The following is a 19,919-nucleotide window of genomic DNA, read 5'->3' as shown; positions in this document are numbered from 1 at the left end:
ATCTCTTATGGGTGAATAGCAACTGTAATTGTACCATAAGCCAGTAAGAGGGGCACCAAATATAGCAATAGAAAAATGTACTTCGGAAATTGCTTACCAAAAGTATTAGTTTTTCTATTATGAAGTAAATAACATGACACATTTTGCCCATATAGCATGTTGCTTGATGCTTTCCTGAGATATCTGTAAGTAAGTCAGCGCACTAAAATTCAATAAAAAGAAAGCACAAAAAAATGGAAACAAGAAAAATTTTTAGAGCTCTTTTCACACCTCCAGGCTAGTAGTTAATATCCCCAATGTTTTACCTTAGGCCACACACAAAAAGTGGGGGAAAGTGTTCTTGTGAGATTTCAATGAATTTGAACCTCGAATATGTGAGTTAAAGTGGCACTGTGAAAACACCCTCACTTCTTTGGCAGGGTCTCCCTGGATCCCCTGGAAATGTTGGCCCAGCCGGTAAAGAAGGCCCTGTCGTGAGTATTGCTCACTTTCCATTACATTTTCAAGGGCACTTATTGCACCCTTATCAAGTCTGTTTTGTGGCTCATTTATACATGAATACATTGAAAATAAATATCAGCCACATACATCATCTGGGGACGCAGAGTAATTGTAATTATGGAGTCCAAATGCACACAGGCTTGAGAGCAGAGAAGGGGAACGGAAAAACAGGGCAGGGAAATGGAAGCAGGTGGCAAGGGTATAGATGGGTGGAGGAACAGGGTACACCCGAGATTGAATTGGCTATGTACATACCAGTATCCCATATAGAAAAGAAAAATGGACTCAAAATTGACTGACGCTTTACACAAAACTCCTTGCATGCCAAAAAAAAAAAATTCTGTTTCATCCGTGGCAGTAACATGGGTTTGAGGTTGGGAGACCACGCTGACACGGAGTAAATTTAATCTCTAATTTCAGGGCCTCCCTGGTATTGACGGCAGGCCTGGCCCAATTGGCCCTGCTGGAGCAAGAGGAGAGCCTGGTAACATCGGATTCCCTGGACCCAAAGGCCCCACCGTAAGAATCACTACCACTGCCTCTCTCATGGCACACGTTTGCCACATTTCACCAAAACTCTAGTATTTCTCTCTGTTTATCTGTCCAGTCAACCTCAGCACAGCAAAACTACAGGCACCTAAGAAACTTAACCCCTACGTAGCGATTAAGATAAAAGTTGGGACACCCACATCCCGAATCAGAGTGTCTGGGTTTGAGTCCTAGCTCTCCCCTCCCCTCATTTCCAGTCTCCTATTAATGTGCACCCTGGCAGACAGTGGGTGATGACTCAAGGAGTTGGGTCCCTGCCACCCATGTAGAAGACCCTGCATTAAAAGTTCCCAGCTCTTGGCTGTTACAGGCCTTTGAGATTCAACTAGCAGATGAGAGTTTCTCCCCCTCCCCCAGTCTCTTCCTTTCTCTCCCCACCTTTCTGTGTCACTCTGCTCTCAAATAAATTTTTTAAAAGTTTAGTTCTAATGTATTCTTGCATGCCTACTGAAAAACCAACTCCTACAACCCATGTCTCTGGGGACCCAAGTGCACCTTCTTTCTATATAGAACTGCATGATGATGGCTCATGCTTTAGAAAACAGAACTGAAGAACTAGGATCCGCAAAAGCAAGCAATATATTAACATTTCAAAATTGCCATAGACAATTTCACATTAAGTGTAATATCATTCTTGATTTTGTTTTGAATTTTTATTGCAGGGTGATCCTGGCAAAAATGGTGACAAAGGTCATCCTGGTCTTGCTGGTGCTCGGGTAAGTGCTAACTTCTGTGCAGATCCAGTCACCCGAGAAACACACATCCTTTGAGGCCCTCAGATATGATTCTGTCACATTCTTTCTGAGATGGCATCGCCAGGGTTCCTTTTACTATCATAAAATACCTTTCTTTCAACCATGCTTCTGAGGTAGTGAGCCATAGCAAATTAGAATATATGTTAAGTCAAAAACATTTATAGGAGCATTTGGACTTTGCTTTATTCATCTTGTGATTAAAAGGGCATGAATATGTAGTAGCATTCTCTGGCCTTTATACATCGCCTTCCACCCGTGGACTTCCTTTGAACTGTATCAAAAGTTAGACAGGGGTGAGCATTTGGCACAGCAGTTAAGAGCAGACGTGGGATGCTCAGATCCCGTGTTGGAGGCCTGCAGTCAAGCCCGGGCTTCACTCTTGATTCCAGCCTCCCACTGAGGTACACCCTGGGAGGCAGAGGTGATGGCTCAAGTTATTGGGTCCCTACCACCCACAAGGATTGAGTGCCCAGCTCCATTTGGGGAGTGTACCAGCAGAGAGAAGCTCTCTCTCTCTCTCTCTCTCTCTGCTTCTCAAATAGATAAAATAATCAAAAATTATTTTGTTAAAAAAGTTAGCAGGCAGCATTTGGGCTCAGAAGAAACCCCCCAATGAGTTCAGTTCATGCTAAGGTGATACATTTATTTTGAGGAAGTGACTTGAAAGATGCTGTGGTGCATCCGAAGCCACGTGGCTTGTGATAACAATGAGCCTTTCTTTGTAGGGTGCTCCAGGTCCCGACGGAAACAATGGCGCTCAGGGCCCTCCTGGCCCACAGGTGAGTGTTTCTTCCAATTCTGTGCTCCCCTGAATTCAAACGCATGCATGTTGGCCCACAAATTGATCATCACCATTTGCCCGTCCCAAAGTTATGAAGCCGGGCAGCCGTGGCGGCCTTTCTGTTCACGCTGCCTTTCCTGTCACTTTCAGGGTGTGCAAGGTGGAAAAGGTGAACAGGGTCCTGCTGGTCCTCCAGGTTTCCAGGTAGGTCCCCTGAGACGTGCCTCCCCCTGCCTGTGGTGAGGTCATCCAGCTCTGCATCACACCCCTCCCTCCACCACCACACCACACACAACAGGATGTCAGCACTGAAGCAAAGGAGGGTGCATTTTGTTTTCCAAGCAAACTGCATGTAATACTCGAATAACAGATAATAATGCACCTGTTGATATTAGGAAGGCTTCATCCCCACCCAAATTATTCACAAACCCCCTGAATACAGCCCACAAGGTTGAGATTTGTATTTCTTTTCATTTAGGGTCTGCCTGGCCCCTCAGGTACAGCCGGCGAGGCTGGCAAGCCAGGAGAAAGGGTAAGTAAAACAAGTGATAGAAAATTTACCCAAACTTGAGACTTGCCCTATTGAAGGCCCTACTTCAGGGCAACAATCGTATATAGGAGAAAACTTCGTAGTCCAGGTGTTAATGATAACGTCTTCAAACACGGGTGCTGATGGAGGCAATGGGCCACATCGCTTATTTTAGTTCAGATTACCTTGTTTCACATCACATTATGAAAGCTGAAAATCTCTCAATGAATTTCATTTGGTAGCTTTTTTTGTTTTGTTTTGTTCTTGGTAATATTAAAACACAAATTATGTCCTTTCCCATAGTGAAAAGGTAAATGCACTGATTTTCCATCAAACCAGACCCTGAAAAATTGCTTTTAATGTTTTCCTTGGCACTCAGACATGACACCGCTGTCCACAATCAGGACGTGAGTTCTGAGTCATTTTCTCTGTAATTGTGATGAATGTGCCTCAATGTAGCTACATTCTGGGCCTGCCCTCCCTTGTCAACTGTGGGGCACATTAAGGAGACAGCTGGTCAGCAATGAAAGAGATACACTTGGGTATACAATTAACTAGGTAACGTACAGAATGTGATCATTTCTATTAAGAAGGCAGTCTGTTATATAGCTAAGAATAGGCAATGTCTGATTTTGTTCATTGTTATTCATCATATTATCAAAGGGAGAGAGTCTGTTTTGTCACTTTTTTCAAGCAGTAAATGAACTAATGGGAAACAAATACTCTGATACCAGGTTTTGGGCTAGGTATCAATGAGATTCGTTCTTTGTTGTGTCTTTCCATATACAACTGGAAGTTCTGTTATTTTTACTAGCCCGAGCATTTAAGCACCCATGCAGGTAGAGCCTACCTAGCTTTATTTCACTCTTTGAAAATCTTTCAAATATCACAATCCTAAGTGGATCTAGAAATCTCATGCTTTATTTATTCTCATGTTTTTCCTAGGGTCTGCCCGGTGAATTTGGTCTCCCCGGTCCTGCCGGTCCAAGAGTAAGTGTTATTTAATGAATTTTCCTACAATTCCAGCAATGTCTTTTTAAAATCAGTAATGTTTTCCCTTTAAAGCCATTGATGGCTTCCCTTACAAGTTCCCTGACAAATGATATCTGTAGACAGATGTGATCAATAGCAAGTGTCAGATTTCTAAGTTGATGATAGACTCGTTTTTGGCTATTTGTTCATGTTTCCTGACGCACAAATAAATTAATATAGCTATTATATTTGCTGATTTATATGAACAAATATGATCTATTTTTGACAGTGGTTTAACTTGAACCAAGGAAAAAAGTAACATCTTTACTCAGATCTAAAGTTGATTTTTACAATGTGTGTTGCTGTAAAAGTCTGTAACTGAATTCATGAACATATTATAAATGAAAATAAAATAGATTTAGCCTGTGGGGATTAGCATAACTGGAATGATTAGTTTCCCCCTAAATTATTCTGTTGTATCAGTACTTAAACATTTAGTGTCCAAAAAACCATAGTGCCACAGAACCAAGTTACAGCAAGTTCCTTTGAAATGACCACAATGTATCTGTTGATAAATGCTCTGGGCCAAAGATGGATGCTGTGTTCTTGTGATATTTAGATGTAACTGGTAGATATTTAGATAGATGGATAGGTAGGTAGGTAAATAGAAATAAACATTTCTATGTGTATAAAATGTATGCATATGTATATGTCTTCAGTTTAATGTTATAACTGTTGCATTATTATTATATGACAATACATAAAGGGAGTATAGACGTGACACTGTCTAATTTTCTATACCTGACATTGCTATTCTACTAAAATACCACAATCTTCCTTTGAGTACTATGTATAACTGACATATTTTTAAACCTGTGGACCTATCACAGAAAAGAGAAGCAAAGAAAGCAAGTTCCAAAGGTTGAAATCTATAGTCTAAAGGTAGCATATGTTGCAGCCCAGAACATTAGCATTGAATGAGACTTTAGAGACTGTCTCATCTCATCCCTCTATTTTGCTAGTAGAGAAATTCGGAATCAAAGAAATTTTCATTTGCTAATCAGTAACAGAACCAGGATGTAAAAGACAGCCCAGTGTGAATCGGGTGTGTCCAAGAGCCCCTCTGAAAGTCTTCTCACTCTTTTCCAGGGAGAGCGTGGTGCCCCCGGGGAGAGTGGTGCTGCTGGTCCTCCCGGCCCTATTGGGAGCCGAGGTCCTTCTGGACCCCCAGGGCCTGATGGAAACAAGGTAAAACTCCACGTCTTATAGATGGCTGACTTGGCCCAGTCTACCCTACAGTAAGTGACCCTTTACAATAGAAGAATCATTTTTCATACTTGTATTTATTTTTGGTTCTGTGATTTCATAGAGTCAGATTTTAAAAAGAAATACAATAAGAGAACTTGTGATGAGGAAAAATTACTGGACACTACATTCACCCCAAAAACATATGTCTAAAACTTGTGTTCCAAAATGGAATTCATGGTTTAGACTTTAAAATAGAAGAAAATATAGAGTTCTGAAAAATAAATTAACTGCAATAAAAAGAGAGCATTTGTATTACTTCTGCTTCTTACCTGAAAAGAGAAAAATATAAAGATTCACTGCAAAAAAAAAAAAAGCTATTAATGTGTGGAAGAGTATCATTGGGGGAAATAGCAAGGTAAGAAGAAATAAGAAAATACAGTTTTGTGAGGTAATTCTTGCAAGGGGATCTATTCATCTCAGAAGCCAGTCAACAAGTTTTAAGTATGTGGAATTGTAGTTCCATAGAAAAATGGAAGCTATAGTTTCCACTCTTAGGGAGATTAAAATGCAAACATCTCCCCTGTTGATGAGGTCTCTGTTCGTGTTTCCTCTACGGGACAAGAGACTTACCCTTGAAAATGTTTGTGGGCACTTTTCACTCTTCTGGTTCCCATTGTCCAGTCCCCTTCTTTTCTGCACCTGCCTTTCTTAAGAGGACTGGGAGAGATTATAGAGGAACCACAGTCGCCCACCCCCTCTACCCTCTTGGCTTTAGTCGCTGTATCATTAATAGCATCTTCCTCTGTGATGGTCTCCCGCCTTTCAATAGCCCTCCTTTGTGTGCCTAAGCGGGCAAGAATGTTATCTATTAAATGTCTAAATTGGAATCCTTCAAGAGGTTGATTCATCATTTTCTTCTTTTGCCACTGAAATAATTGATTTCACATGTGTTTGCTTCAAGGGTGAACCTGGTGTGGTTGGTGCTCCAGGCACTGCTGGTGCGTCTGGTCCTGGTGGCCTCCCAGGAGAGAGGGGTGCTGCTGGCATTCCTGGAGGCAAGGGAGAAAAGGTACTTGCTCAGTGTTGGACCTTAATATTTACTGTTGATGAACTCTACCACAGAAGGGCGCCCAGTGTTGTACACTTCTTGGCAGGTGGCTTGGTTGCATTTTGATATCTATATCCACTTCTCTCTGCCACCTAGTACCTACGCATTTCTAAACTCACTAATCTGGCAAAATTCCTTGCTACCATGGAATTTCACGCAACCAGATGGTGTTGAGTAATACATGAGGCTCATTTTAATGCCACTAACAATAATGCTTCATCCTGCCCTAATTAATGAGAAGGAGCTATATCGAACAGCTGTCAACCGTGCTGCCGCATTAGTTATGCACAAGAGTGATCAGGCGCTGGAGCTCATTGTAATGTTGTCTTATGATTCCGTCCACATGAATTTGTACCTTGCTTGATTATGCTCCAGGAGTGCGTATGGAAATTAGGAAAAAAAATATTTAACAATAAGCTGAAAAGGGCCTTGAATTATCTCTTTTCTTATTTTTCCCCTCATTCAACATCCTATTATTGAATGGTAGGAAATTCAAACATTACCAAAAATCTTAAATGGCTAATGGCATCTGTAGAACACTTTGGATTAATGTTGATTCAGAAATTTGGTTGGGAAACAAAAAGTTGTTCTTACTTCATACTTTCAGGGTGAAACTGGCCTCAGAGGTGAAGTTGGTAACCCTGGCAGAGACGGTGCTCGGGTGAGTAGAGTTTTGTTTGTGTTTACATTTGTATCATTTGTATTTTTCCTTTTTTTTTCTTTTTTTTTTTACATTTTACTCCATTTGAATTGAAGTTTCAAAAAAAATTCACATTTGGAGTCTTACCTTCTTTAGTATTAACTGTGCCAACTACAAAGTACAGACCAAAAACTCTAGGTTTAATAACATGTAAAGTGATTGTTTTAAGTGATAGTAGGGCATTTATTTCACACACACACACACACACACACAAATAGTTCTTTTACATTTTAAAAGGCCAGAACCCCCAACAAGGTCCAAGACTTATACAAATGTATGTCTTAGGATTTATCAAAAAGAAGCTCCAAAGATTAGCTGTTAATACCCTGGAGATGCCAGAGATAATCCCATAAAAGGCACCGGGGCTCTCTCACACCACCCTGTGCCTTGGTTCTCCCTGGTGCTAATCATGCACTGTAGCACCTCTGTAACAGTCCATCCTTTGAATCACACAATTCTTAAGAGTTCCAAACAAGCCTACTCATTTGCTGCTCTCCAGGGGCCTTTACTGGGAGGAGTTAAGAGTTTAGATCTTCCAAATTCCTAACCTGCCCTTGACTTACACGTTGCAATTGCCTTTATTCCTGGGATTCTCTCCCCCCGAAAGTGACTTCTAATAGTCTCTGACAGTTAGAACTGAAATGCATCAGATCTCTCTTGATGTGCAGAGTGTGCAAAAAGAGTGTTCACTGTATAAGCCCAGCAAAGGAGAATGGCAAGGTTCTCCACTGATGGCATGGGATGTAGTTAACAAGATATGTCTTTCCTTTTTGGGGGGTAGGGTGCTCCTGGTGCTGTAGGTGCCCCTGGTCCTGCTGGAGCCACAGGTGACCGGGTAAGTGTGCATTTTCACTGAGTTGTATCTTGGAACTGATAGCACTACCTAAAATTTCCTGCGTGCCCTAGTCCCAAATAGCCCCAGCAATTCATTTTTATGGCTTGGTATAAAGCCCACTTATTTCAGAACTTAGCTCTTGTGATAAAGCAGCAGGAAACAAATGCTATGTGTTTAAAGTTCTCTTCCCCTTCCTATAGATGTGCCAGCTATCTGATCTGTATTTTAATCCCTATCATTTGTTTTAAAGTCTTTCCCTGTTGCCCATTAACAATATCCTAATGCACTAAGTCTTCTCAAAGCCTTCAATTGTAAAAAAAAAAAAAATCGATAAAATATGTAGCATGCCCACTTCACATTGAACAATCCACTTAAAATAGATCTTATTTATTGTATTACAGAGATCACAGCAAATAGATCAACCCTGGGTCCATCTAAAAATTAAAACATCCTCCTCCTTCTGGTATTGTGGGAACTGATTTATAGTGTTTTCTGCAAGCGTATGTCCCAGACCCCAAAATGAATGCAGCATTCAGAGGAGTGAGGGTCCAGTTCATTTGCCTGTGTGCCACGTGCACTGGTTATGTCTTGCAAGGCATCTGCCAGCTCTGACAATAGCCCACTGTCTGCCACCGCGTTCTCTCCCGACTACTTCTTTGAGCATCTGTGTGAGGTGCATTAACAAACTGTCTTTGGACCCCACCCCCTCCAGGGTGAAGCTGGTGCTGCTGGCCCTGCTGGCCCTGCTGGTCCTCGGGGTAGTCCTGTAAGTAGAAATCTGGGTCAGTTGGGACACTCACCCCTCACACTTTGTAGACGTCAATGGATTGGATTGCTGAGATGTGTTTAAACCCTTTCTCCACCCTAGGGTGAACGTGGTGAGGTTGGTCCCGCTGGCCCTAATGGATTCGCTGGTCCTGCTGTGAGTATCACCTAACAAAGGTTAATCTGAGACCATCCCCAGTTGGGGCATAGTCAGGTGAGTGAGAATGCCAGAGCTGTAACTCTTTCTTTCCAACAGGGTGCTGCTGGTCAACCTGGTGCTAAAGGAGAGAAAGGAACCAAGGGACCCAAGGGTGAAAATGGTGTTGTTGGTCCCGCAGGCCCCGTTGGAGCTGCTGGCCCATCTGTAAGTTGGATTCATTGGTGGTCAACTCAACCTGTGTAGTTACCCAAGAGATTTTATCATTGAGCAACATCAGGCAGGTGCCCACTGCGCCTGAGGGAACGTACCAGATAGATGATTGCAAAAGTTAAGAGCAAGGCAAGTTTTTGGCACAGTGCTTCCGAAGCCGCTGGGGATGCCCGCACCCCAGTGCCTGGGTTTGAGTCCCCTCTCTGCTCCTGATTCCAGCATCCTACTGATGCGCACAGCAGATGATGGCTCGGGCTGTTAGGTTCCTGCCACTCCCATGGAAGATCCAAAATATGTTCCTGGCTCTTGGCTTTGGCCTGACCCAATCCCAGCTGCTGAAGGCATTTATGGAATGAACCAGCAGATGGGTCTTTGTCTCTCTCTCTCTCTCTACCTTTCAAACAAATTAAAATATATTTAAAAAAAAAAAAAACAAGAATAATTTGCATACCACTTCACAATTTACAAGATTTTTGTAAATATTGTCTTACTTTTAATTGTTTAAAAACCCCACAGAGGTTGTGATATGAAACAAGAGCATTTCTTCCAGGTGGCATACATGATCATTTTTCATTTCTGCATTTTCATCTGGAAATCTCAGAAATGATTCCTGTGAGGAGAAATGTAGCATGTGTAAGAACTGTGGTTATTTTCTGACTTGATCCCACCTTTTGCTTGCCTTTAGGGTCCAAATGGTCCCCCTGGTCCTGCTGGAGGTCGTGGTGATGGAGGCCCCCCTGTGAGTATTTACCATGGACTCAAATCACTTCTCTTTCTTTGGAACTTATGCAGGAGAACTTGAAAGTTTTGAAGTTTCTGGTAAATTTGGACTGCAGTGAGGAAACCCAAGGTCCAAGTTCATTCTCTTCAGAGCAGTTCAGATACTGAAGTTAATGTCAGCTACATAGCATGCTAACTCAATCCCAGCTGGAACTCAACGCAGTAAATATTGCTACCACCTCACTTTGGGGGCATCATCATCAGGCTGTTTAAATTGAGAAGTGGGTGAAATACTCTCTGGAACCATTGAGCTTCCTGCGGGTGTCCCCCTTTTTCTGCCTGAGTCCTTCCCCACTCCATTCAAAGCTGTCCCACTGACTCCAGAGACACAGAGCCACCCAGGATGAACTCCACCCACTCTCTCTCTCCATCGACCGTGCTGAGTGCTCTGGGCCATTTAGAGTCCCTTCCTCTACAAACAGCACTACTTATTCAGTACTCATTGCCTTAGCACCCAGTCAGTTGGTTGAAAGAGTTATTAATGTGTACACACCCATGTGAAATCATAACATATTGTCTTATCTTCTTGATTTGATAACGATCAGATAATATGTTAGCATTTCAAAGGGGACCAACCAACAAAAGTTTGGTGCAACTGGCAGGGTGGCATGAATGGAGAAGGAGGGTCTTCGAGTCCTGACTAAACAATACCCTGTGTGAGGCTGCCTACTACTTGCTCTTTGGTCCATCCCTGGTCAATGGAATGAGGGCTTCCCAAAGGAGAAATTCACATCTCACCCAAATCCCTGAAGATGGTGTTGATGACGGAATTGTGATTGCTTGCTTCTTAGGGTATGACTGGTTTCCCTGGTGCTGCTGGACGGACTGGACCCCCAGGCCCCTCTGTAAGTAAACCTCTACACACTTGTGTTTTCATTTACTTTAGCCAAAAGACCTTGTCTCTGGTGGGAAGAGGGTAAGAAACTTGATGAAAACACTTCGCTAATATTTGCTATTATTTTCCTGGCCTGAAATCAGGTTTTCTGAACCATTGAGGCAAAATCATCACAAATCATATTTTATAATATCAGTTTAAGAGGCTTCTATTCATTGCAAACACCAGTCCCCTTTCGGGGATGTGTTCTCATTGTTAAAAATAAAGAGCAGAACAGTTTTAGTCACATATCAGATATTTTTATATCTAATTACCCTTTATGGGCAACATTCTGCCTCCGTTGTTAGGATACAATGGTTTCTGAATTTATAGGTGGTTTGGCCCCTAATTTAATTCTGTTTCAGATTCTTCTGTCAGGGCTCAAGAGAATTTAATTAATTACCAAGGATTAAGTCTTCTGCTTAAGGTTTGGGTTGGGGGGAATAGCAAAGATGTTGATTTCTTGGAATCCTTTCTCAGGTTCATAACACAAAAATTGTCATTCCTTGTAGGCATTTAATTAAACCGAGTTGAAAGCATATGTGATTCCTCAGTTATGAACAAAATGCCAGTATTGGCTTTCTTTGAAAAGAAAGGGGCAGGATGCTCCGAAACTCAAAGTCCCGTTCGTTTACAAGTCATAACTCTTCACGGTTCTCATTCCAACATTCTAGGGTACCGGCGGCAGGGCATTGCTTTTCCTTATAGAAATTTTCTGTAGAGTCTGCCTCGAGTATTTTCTTTGCTAACAGTGTCAGGGAAGTAAGATTGTAGTTTCTACTTTCTACAAGAAAGAATATTTAACAGTCTAATCCTATCCCCAAAATGGCCGGGCTGTTGTTTTGTTGAATCACACTGTTGGCATCTTAATATCTGGAACTCCTGGTGCTCTCATCCAGGTCCATTTAATGTAATTGACCTTGCACATTTGCTCACAGGGTATTACTGGCCCTCCTGGTCCCCCTGGTGCTGCCGGTAAAGAAGGGCTTCGTGGTCCTCGTGGTGACCAAGGTCCAGTTGGCCGAACTGGAGAAACAGGTGCATCTGGCCCCCCTGGCTTTCCTGGAGAGAAGGGTCCCTCTGGAGAGGCTGGTACTGCTGTAAGTTGATTTCAAACTCTTTAAAAATATATATATTTTATTAAGTTAAAACAAAACCCCTACGCAAGTCTCCAAGTGATATTTATTTATTTACATTATTGAATATTTTTATTAAGTTAAAATAAAACCCCTACACAAATCTCCAGGTGGCATTTGCAGACTCTCAAGTGTAGCTCGGCTGAGCCAGATTTGTGCACACTGAGGTGCCGTGGCTGCAGCAGGTGCTCAGTTAGCCTGTGATAGGGACGGCAGCAAATGAGGAACTCATGGTTTCATCCTCACGGCCTTCTAAGTGTGCTGCCGAGGGAGGGGCCCCCTGACTGGTACCAGGATTAGAGCAGAATGCCTTTGCCTACTGTGAATTCATCAATCCTAGTAAGATACCCATTCATTAAGTATGCATTTTCTGGTATTACGGCTACTCTGAAAGCTTCCTCTATTAGACTTTAGAGGCAAAGGGCAAAATTTGCTTCCTTGCATAAATTCAGTAAAAACTCTATTCCACCATCCCCACGTGGCTTCACTGATCTCAGCCACATATTTTAAAATGTTACACCTTGGGTCTTGAGGAGGAGCAGGGTACAAATACATACAGATATCCACATGCCCAAATGTGAGCTCATTCCCATCGCAATGGAAAAGATACCCAAGAGCTCACTAGCCGTCTACACCGAGGACAGCAGGTTCCCCAGTGCGCAAGCCCAGCTGGGCTCTCACCTAGGGGTCCTACCTGGATTATACCGTGTTTTTCCTCTTGTTTAGGGACCTCCTGGCACCCCAGGTCCTCAGGGTCTTCTTGGTGCTCCTGGCATTCTGGGCCTTCCCGGCTCCAGAGGTGAACGTGGTCTCCCAGGTGTTGCTGGTGCTTTGGTGAGTGTTTGACGCCATTCTGATTCTCATTAGCATAATAAAAGGTTTTAAAAGCTGCCACTTCAAATGTGACAGATTGATCACTGAATGGCTCCACTTAAGATTTTTTACTCCTGGCATTTTCTTTATACAGATCGCATGTCACTTATCTCAGAAACTTTAATAGCACCTTCCTTAGACACACACTCTAAAGACGCCGCTTAACATTATGCGGAATGATTTTGTTCTTTCTACACGCTTAAGAACGATATAAGCTCTAATTGCTTTGACTGCTCTGCAATATGAAATGCTGGCATCATTTCTCCTGGAGGAAGAATGAAACTGGAAAGTTCTGAATCATTCCATTAAACCTTATACTGACAGCAGCCAGGACCCATCTCATTTCCATAAACTCTATCAACCTCATGAATTCGTTTCATGTGGAGTGTTGGATGAAAACCATGCTTGCCTTGAGCAGAGCAACACTGCATAACGATACCTAGCCAACCCTCTGTGTAGGGTGACACGAATGACACTGCTTACCATTTTCTGGACCATTCGTATTCACTTCACCTCCTCTCCTCACACTGGAATCTCCCGCCTCGGGTTGTTTCTGGAGGGTGAGGTTGGCATTCTGTCCAACCAGAGTAATGTTTTATCTCCTCTGCTTTGTTAGGGTGAACCTGGTCCTCTTGGCATCGCAGGCCCTCCCGGGGCCCGTGGTCCCCCTGGTGCTGTGGGCAGTCCTGGAGTCAACGGAGCTCCTGGTGAAGCCGGTCGTGATGTGAGTCCAGTATTTTGTTTACATCATAGAATCGAGCAGAGTTTTATTGTATGTAATTTAGGGTGTTGGGCTGAGACTCTCTTGTTCCAAGAGTGTCTTTTTCTCCACATCTACATGTCATGACCACTTCTGGCATTGAAAGATGAACTTGGGTAGAAGAATGAACCTTTAACTAGTTTGGTGTTGGACCCAGATATTAAAAACACCTCTAAAATAAAATGTAGGCTAGCAGGTTCTCGTCCCAAGCACTGGGAGTGAAGAAGACAGAGTAGCCAAAACCCAAGGGCAAAGGGGCAGCAGCGTCTCACCAAGGGCTTTAATCTGTGTGGTGTCTTCACAGGGCAACCCTGGGAGCGATGGTCCTCCAGGACGCGACGGTCAGGCTGGACACAAGGTCAGTACATTTCCTCACCTTTCTGTGATTTAAGTCACTAAGTAGAGGCCAGAGTGATGCTAAATTTCATTTTGCCTGTGGTAGGGAGAACGCGGTTACCCTGGCAATGCTGGTCCTGTTGGTGCTGCAGGTGCACCTGGTCCTCAAGGCTCCGTGGGCCCCACTGGCAAACATGGAAACCGTGGTGAACCTGTAAGTTTTTAAAGCCAGCTCTTTAATGCTGCCTTCCTCCTGGGCTTCACTCTGACTTCCCGCACCTGGCGACAGTGGAGGTGTCGGAAGGGGGAGCTTGGTCTTGGCTGACAAGTTCTGTTTGTTTTTTTTCTCCCACTTCACAGGGCCCTGCTGGTTCTATTGGTCCCGTCGGTGCTGCTGGTCCAAGAGGCCCTAGTGTATGTACATGGTGAAGGCTTCTTTACAAACTAACATGTTGGGAGGATCCATTCAAGAAAATAATTAATACATAGCCCAGGCTTCATCTTTTCAAAAACTTGTATTCCTTGTTGAGAACTGATACAAATAACTTGATCTATTTTAAGCCTTGTCTATTCACTTATTTTAAATAGTCATCAGGATCTAACTAATGTGGATCTAACAATCATCAGGATCTGCCCAGCTAACGCAGAGCACTAGAAGAGATGGGAGCCTGTCTAGACCTTTGCATGTCTTCAGTTGCCTGTCTGAGTGGATTAAGCAGCATTTGTGGAGAAATGAATGCCATTGTTAAATTTCTTCACAGGGTCCACAAGGCATCCGGGGTGATAAGGGAGAGCCTGGTGATAAGGGGCCCAGAGGTCTTCCTGGCATAAAGGGACACAACGGATTGCAAGGTCTTCCCGGTCTCGCTGTAAGTAGAACGTGGCCAGCATACCTGCATGCTGCCCATAACGGCCTCCAGCCCTGAGCATCTTCATGTGTGCACTGTTATTGTTCTAAAACGTCCCACATCACAGCCATATCCCGTTCTCTGGCTAACTCCCACTCCCGAGGAGATGAGGCTTTATCATTCCAATGTGGAAAGGTGAGGGTTAAGGGAGATAGAACTACACTTACATTAAAATCCCCTGGCAGCACTGTCCTTCAACCCCACTGAAAATAAACATAATTAGGGGAATGACTAATACTGCACTGCTGAAATGGCTTGTGAAAAAAAAAATCATCGAATGTAATAGACATAATGGGAGAAAAGAGCTCCACTTTACATTTTCAATTTTATCAATTTGGAGACCATTGGAACTAAAGTTTTCCACTCAATTTGAAAAAAAAAAAAAACTGTTGACACGTGTTCTGAAAGTGTAATTTCCTGTTCTCTCCTTAAAGGGTCAACATGGTGATCAAGGTGCTCCCGGTGCTGTGGGTCCCGCTGGCCCCAGGGTAGGTGAAGGCAAGAGATGGCTCCTCTCTGAAATGAGCGCTACTCACGCATTGAGCCCCAGGCTGCTGGTGGGGGTTTCCTGTGGGGAGCTGATGGCTCAATAGATGTTCTTGGTGTCTTTCCTCCTTAGGGCCCTGCTGGTCCTACCGGCCCTGCTGGCAAAGACGGCCGCTCTGGACATCCCGGTACAGTTGGACCTGCTGGCCTTCGAGGTTCTCAGGGTAGCCAAGGTCCTGCTGTAAGTATCACTTGGGGAAATTATAAAGAGCTTCATTGACCTAAGGGATCAGTTCTTCAAATCACACCAAGATGACTGTGATGCTAGACCCAAGTAGCCACGCTAAAGTATATTTTCTAAACTGTATGACAGCTGTATGCAGTGAGCTTTTTAAGCTCATCCTTGCAGCTGTTCTGAGGCAAGTTACTTATTCATATGAACTTGATCCATTTTTGCTTAATAGAACATGCTTTGTGTGAAGTTCAACTGGAAACCTGCTACCATTGAGGTCTCTTGCTGTGAGTAAATACAAAGCCTCCCATCTCTCACTCTCACCATTGCAGGGCCCTCCCGGTCCCCCCGGCCCTCCAGGCCCTCCTGGCTCAAGCGGCGGTGGTTACGACTTCGGTTACGATGGAGACTTCTACAGGGCTGACCAGCCTCGCTCACCACCTTCTCTCAGACCCAAGGACTATGAAGTCGATGCCACTCTGAAGTCTCTGAACAACCAGATTGAGACCCTCCTCACTCCTGAAGGCTCCCGGAAGAACCCAGCTCGCACCTGCCGCGACCTGAGACTCAGCCACCCAGAGTGGAGCAGTGGTAGGTCGAGATGTTCAAATCAGAGTAATCCTTCTCACAGGCTTTTCCAAATCAGTTCCACTGATGCTCACGAGAAAATGCAGTTGAGTAAAAATTACATTACATGAAATAACATCCAATTAGTGCAGCATCATATTTTTCCCCCAACTGGCACTCATCCTCAAAGCTTCTTTAAAATACATTTCTGTCCTTATATTCTTTCTAAATTTTTTATTAATTTGTTTGAGGGGCAGAGAGACAAAGGGAGAAGTCCTCTCCACTGGTTTACTCCCCAAATATCCACAATAGCGAGGGCTGGGCCAAGCCAAAATCAGGAGCTGGAAACTCAGTCTGGGTCTCCCACCTGGGTGGCAGGAACTTCGTCACCCAAGCTGTCGCTGCTGCCAGCCAGGGCGTGCATTCACAAGAAGATGGAATCAGAGGCTAGAGCTGGGACGCAAACGCAGGCACCCCAGTGTGGGACATGGGTGCCTCACTGGATCTTAACCACTGGGCTAAACACCTGCCCCTTCTGCCTTTCTCGTGGTAGTAAATGCCCCTTATTTGACTTTTATGAAGAAGAGGACAGAACTGTCTAATCTTGAAAGGGGCCATGCCTCTTCTGTTAAGCGTGGGGTAGGTGACATAACTGTACAATCAAATCTTTAAAAACAAAAAACTGGAATCTTTTATGAATATTATTAGAACTCTATGATTTCCTCAGTGAGAAGTTTAATGATCTGAGTCTCTTTTCTTAAAAGGTTACTACTGGATCGATCCCAACCAAGGATGCACTATGGATGCTATCAAAGTATACTGTGATTTCTCTACTGGCGAAACCTGCATCCGGGCCCAACCTGAAAACATCTCCGTCAAGAACTGGTATAAGAGCTCCAAGGCCAAGAAGCATGTCTGGTTAGGAGAAACCATCAATGGTGGTACCCAGGTGAGGAATCCTGGAGACATTACTCCTTCTACTAAACACTGTCTTATTAGGATTGTTTGTTTTTTCATTATGTTCATGTTGACCCCTTACCAAAATGGACCTATTAAAAGAAACTGTCATAGGTTGAACATTAAACGATGGATTGGATATGTTCGTGTACTTCAAACTTGACCCAGTGTACACTCACTGGAGAAACAGACAAGTGCTGATTGGTGTGAAGGAACACGAGCCCCACAGCCGTGCACTTGAATTTTCAGAACCAGAGCAGTTTCCCTGAAGGTTTTTTTTTTTTTTTTTTTTTTTTTTTTTTGACAGGCAGAGTGATAGTGAGAGAGAAAGGTCTTCCTTTTTGCCGTTGGTTCACCCTCCAATGGCCGCTGCGGCCGGCGCATCTTGCTGATCCGAAGCCAGGAGCCAGGTGCTTCTCCTGGTCTCCCATGCGGGTGCAGGGCCCAAGGACCTGGGCCATCCTTCACTGCACTCCCGGGCCATAGCAGAGAGCTGGCCTGGAAGAGGGGCAACCGGGATAGAATCCGGTGCCCCAGCCGGGACTAGAACCCACTGTGCTGGCGCCGCAGGCGGAGGATTAGCCTGTTAAGCCACGGCGCCAGCCTTTCCTGAAGTTTTAATCAAACCTTTGCACTCACTTCCCTGAATGCTTACTGGAATTCAATGAATCACAGAATTAGAGGAAAAGAAAGAGATCCCAATCTGTACCTCCTCACTCTTATTCTAAAGAAAAGCAACATACACACAAAGGCTTAACTGAAACAGTTATTGTTTTAGATGCCCTTGCCTTAGCCCAGCAAGTCTTACATCCATCTAGGCATCTGGTGCTTCAAAGACCAGTGAATTGAGTTTCCGTTAAAAGTACCTTTTCCTAAGGCTTAGATCTCAGTTCATTATTCCTGCCTATACCAGATGTTTAAAAAAAAATAACTCTTAGTATTTGAATCTTTCTCCACTTAACTCTAACTCCCACCTTATTTTCTCCAGTTTGAATACAACGTAGAAGGAGTAACCTCCAAGGAGATGGCTACCCAACTTGCCTTCATGCGTCTGCTGGCCAATCATGCCTCTCAGAACATCACCTACCACTGCAAGAACAGCATTGCATACATGGATGAGGAAACCGGCAACTTGAACAAGGCTGTCATTCTGCAGGGCTCCAATGATGTTGAACTTGTTGCCGAGGGCAACAGCAGGTTCACTTACACTGTTCTTGCCGATGGCTGCACGGTAAGTAGTAGTGAAATATGGGGATACCTTTGAATGGAGAGTAGGAAGGGGTGGCTCTAGCTTAGGCCCTTAAGTGAACAAGAGACCTGACTTATTTGATAATTTTTCATAATTGTTTTTATTTACAATCAGATGGTAAGTAAAGAGTTTTCTTGTCATATTTTGTCTTCTTGAATACTGTGAAGTAGTAAAATGTATAATATGTTCACACACTGGTCGCTTTTCTTTTAACATGAGCTTCTTAAAATATGGTATATACCCAGAGCTTAAACTTCTTGGGGCATAAGCTATAATTTATATATAGATATTTTATTTTTCCTTTTATTATGGCTTATACTTAATAGCTTCCTTATAAAGGAAAATACGTAGCATATTCTCTTCAATGCACTATAATTAGAAAAAAATGTAAATTCCTTAATGACAGTACTACATACTCCCCCAACTTCCTCTCCACACACACACACCTGAAAATGATACTGTAGAAAGAAATCCCCCAGAAGATGTGTTGAAATGTTTTTTAAAAAGTAGGCTGGGAGAGAACCCCTTCCCCTAAAGACATTCTTGATGCTTCTGTTCCAAAGATGAGCTTGTTGATTTGGGACACACTTAGAAGAATCAAAAAGTGACTCACAAAAATCTCAATTTTACATGTCAGATGTTATCAGATGCTGAAATAGTGCTGCCTTACGTATCTTTTTTTCTTCTCTCTTTTAAACAGAAAAAGACAAATGAATGGGGAAAGACAATCATTGAATACAAAACAAATAAGCCATCTCGTTTGCCCTTCCTTGATATTGCACCTTTGGACATCGGTGGCGCTGACCAAGAATTCTATGTGGACGTTGGCCCAGTCTGTTTCAAATAAGTGAACTCCACCTAAATTAAAAAAGAAAAGAAATTTGAAAAAACTTTCTCTCCTTGCCATTTCTTCTTCTTCTTCCTCTTCTTCTTTTTTAACTGAAAGTTGAATCCTTCCATTTCTTCTGCACATCTTCTTGCTTAAATTGTGGGCGAAAGAGGAGAAGGATTGATCAGAGCATTGTGCAATATGATTTCATGAACTCTCTCCCCCAACCCCTAAAAAACATCTGGAATTTTTTCCAAAAGTCTTACACCTAATGTGGGAAATGTCAACCTTTGTAAGAAAACCAAAATAAAAATTGAAAAATAAAATAAAAACCATGTACATTTGCACCACTTGTGGCTTTTGAATATCTTCCACAGAGGGAAGTTTAAAACCCAAACTTCCGAAGGTTTAAACTACCTCAAAATACTTTCCTGTGAGTGTGCTCCACCTCGTTGGGTGCTGGCCTTGACAGAGGCGAACTGAGGTCCTTGTTTTATTTTTCATAATACAAAGGTGCTAATAGTGTTTCAGAAACTTGAAGACTGATGGTGGTGCTAGGAGAATTGGAGAAGAGATGCTCCTCTGTGTTGTGTGGTTTTCTAAATCGGATTTGACAGCAGTGTTCTCCATGTGACCCCCAATTAAGAACACACAGATCATTTGCCCAAAATCGTCCTTTTGTTCTTTGCCAATCTCATTTTCATCCTCTTCCCTGGTTCCAAAGAAGCCATATTTCTTGGACAAGCAGAAAAATTAAATTGTACCTTATTTTGTATATGTGAGATGTTTAAATAAATTGTGAAAAAAAAATGAAATAAA

General features: G+C 43.1%; 1 protein-coding gene across 1 annotated transcript in view; it reads left to right on the top strand.

Annotated features, from left to right (window-relative positions):
• COL1A2 (collagen type I alpha 2 chain) overlaps positions 1 to 19,559 on the top strand; it is a 36,183-nt gene extending 16,624 nt beyond the window's left edge. Inside the window, exons 24-52 of the mRNA XM_062178956.1 lie at positions 420 to 473; positions 922 to 1,020; positions 1,713 to 1,766; positions 2,531 to 2,584; positions 2,737 to 2,790; positions 3,065 to 3,118; positions 4,061 to 4,105; positions 5,237 to 5,335; positions 6,297 to 6,404; positions 7,051 to 7,104; positions 7,925 to 7,978; positions 8,691 to 8,744; positions 8,847 to 8,900; positions 9,000 to 9,107; positions 9,799 to 9,852; positions 10,685 to 10,738; positions 11,706 to 11,867; positions 12,630 to 12,737; positions 13,393 to 13,500; positions 13,841 to 13,894; positions 13,979 to 14,086; positions 14,233 to 14,286; positions 14,634 to 14,741; positions 15,215 to 15,268; positions 15,400 to 15,507; positions 15,831 to 16,089; positions 16,830 to 17,014; positions 18,011 to 18,253; positions 18,972 to 19,559. Coding sequence (XP_062034940.1) covers positions 420 to 473; positions 922 to 1,020; positions 1,713 to 1,766; positions 2,531 to 2,584; positions 2,737 to 2,790; positions 3,065 to 3,118; positions 4,061 to 4,105; positions 5,237 to 5,335; positions 6,297 to 6,404; positions 7,051 to 7,104; positions 7,925 to 7,978; positions 8,691 to 8,744; positions 8,847 to 8,900; positions 9,000 to 9,107; positions 9,799 to 9,852; positions 10,685 to 10,738; positions 11,706 to 11,867; positions 12,630 to 12,737; positions 13,393 to 13,500; positions 13,841 to 13,894; positions 13,979 to 14,086; positions 14,233 to 14,286; positions 14,634 to 14,741; positions 15,215 to 15,268; positions 15,400 to 15,507; positions 15,831 to 16,089; positions 16,830 to 17,014; positions 18,011 to 18,253; positions 18,972 to 19,118 — 2,751 coding nt within the window. The 3' untranslated portion in view covers positions 19,119 to 19,559. The remainder of the gene's footprint in view (positions 1 to 419; positions 474 to 921; positions 1,021 to 1,712; positions 1,767 to 2,530; positions 2,585 to 2,736; positions 2,791 to 3,064; positions 3,119 to 4,060; positions 4,106 to 5,236; positions 5,336 to 6,296; positions 6,405 to 7,050; positions 7,105 to 7,924; positions 7,979 to 8,690; positions 8,745 to 8,846; positions 8,901 to 8,999; positions 9,108 to 9,798; positions 9,853 to 10,684; positions 10,739 to 11,705; positions 11,868 to 12,629; positions 12,738 to 13,392; positions 13,501 to 13,840; positions 13,895 to 13,978; positions 14,087 to 14,232; positions 14,287 to 14,633; positions 14,742 to 15,214; positions 15,269 to 15,399; positions 15,508 to 15,830; positions 16,090 to 16,829; positions 17,015 to 18,010; positions 18,254 to 18,971) is intronic.
• The last annotated feature ends 360 nt before the right edge of the window (positions 19,560 to 19,919 follow it).

Source organism: Lepus europaeus, chromosome 20 (genome assembly GCF_033115175.1).
Source record: "Lepus europaeus isolate LE1 chromosome 20, mLepTim1.pri, whole genome shotgun sequence".
NCBI lineage: Eukaryota > Metazoa > Chordata > Mammalia > Lagomorpha > Leporidae > Lepus > Lepus europaeus.
Note: the sequence above shows the minus strand (reverse complement) of the source record. Positions and strands in the feature narration are given on the sequence as shown.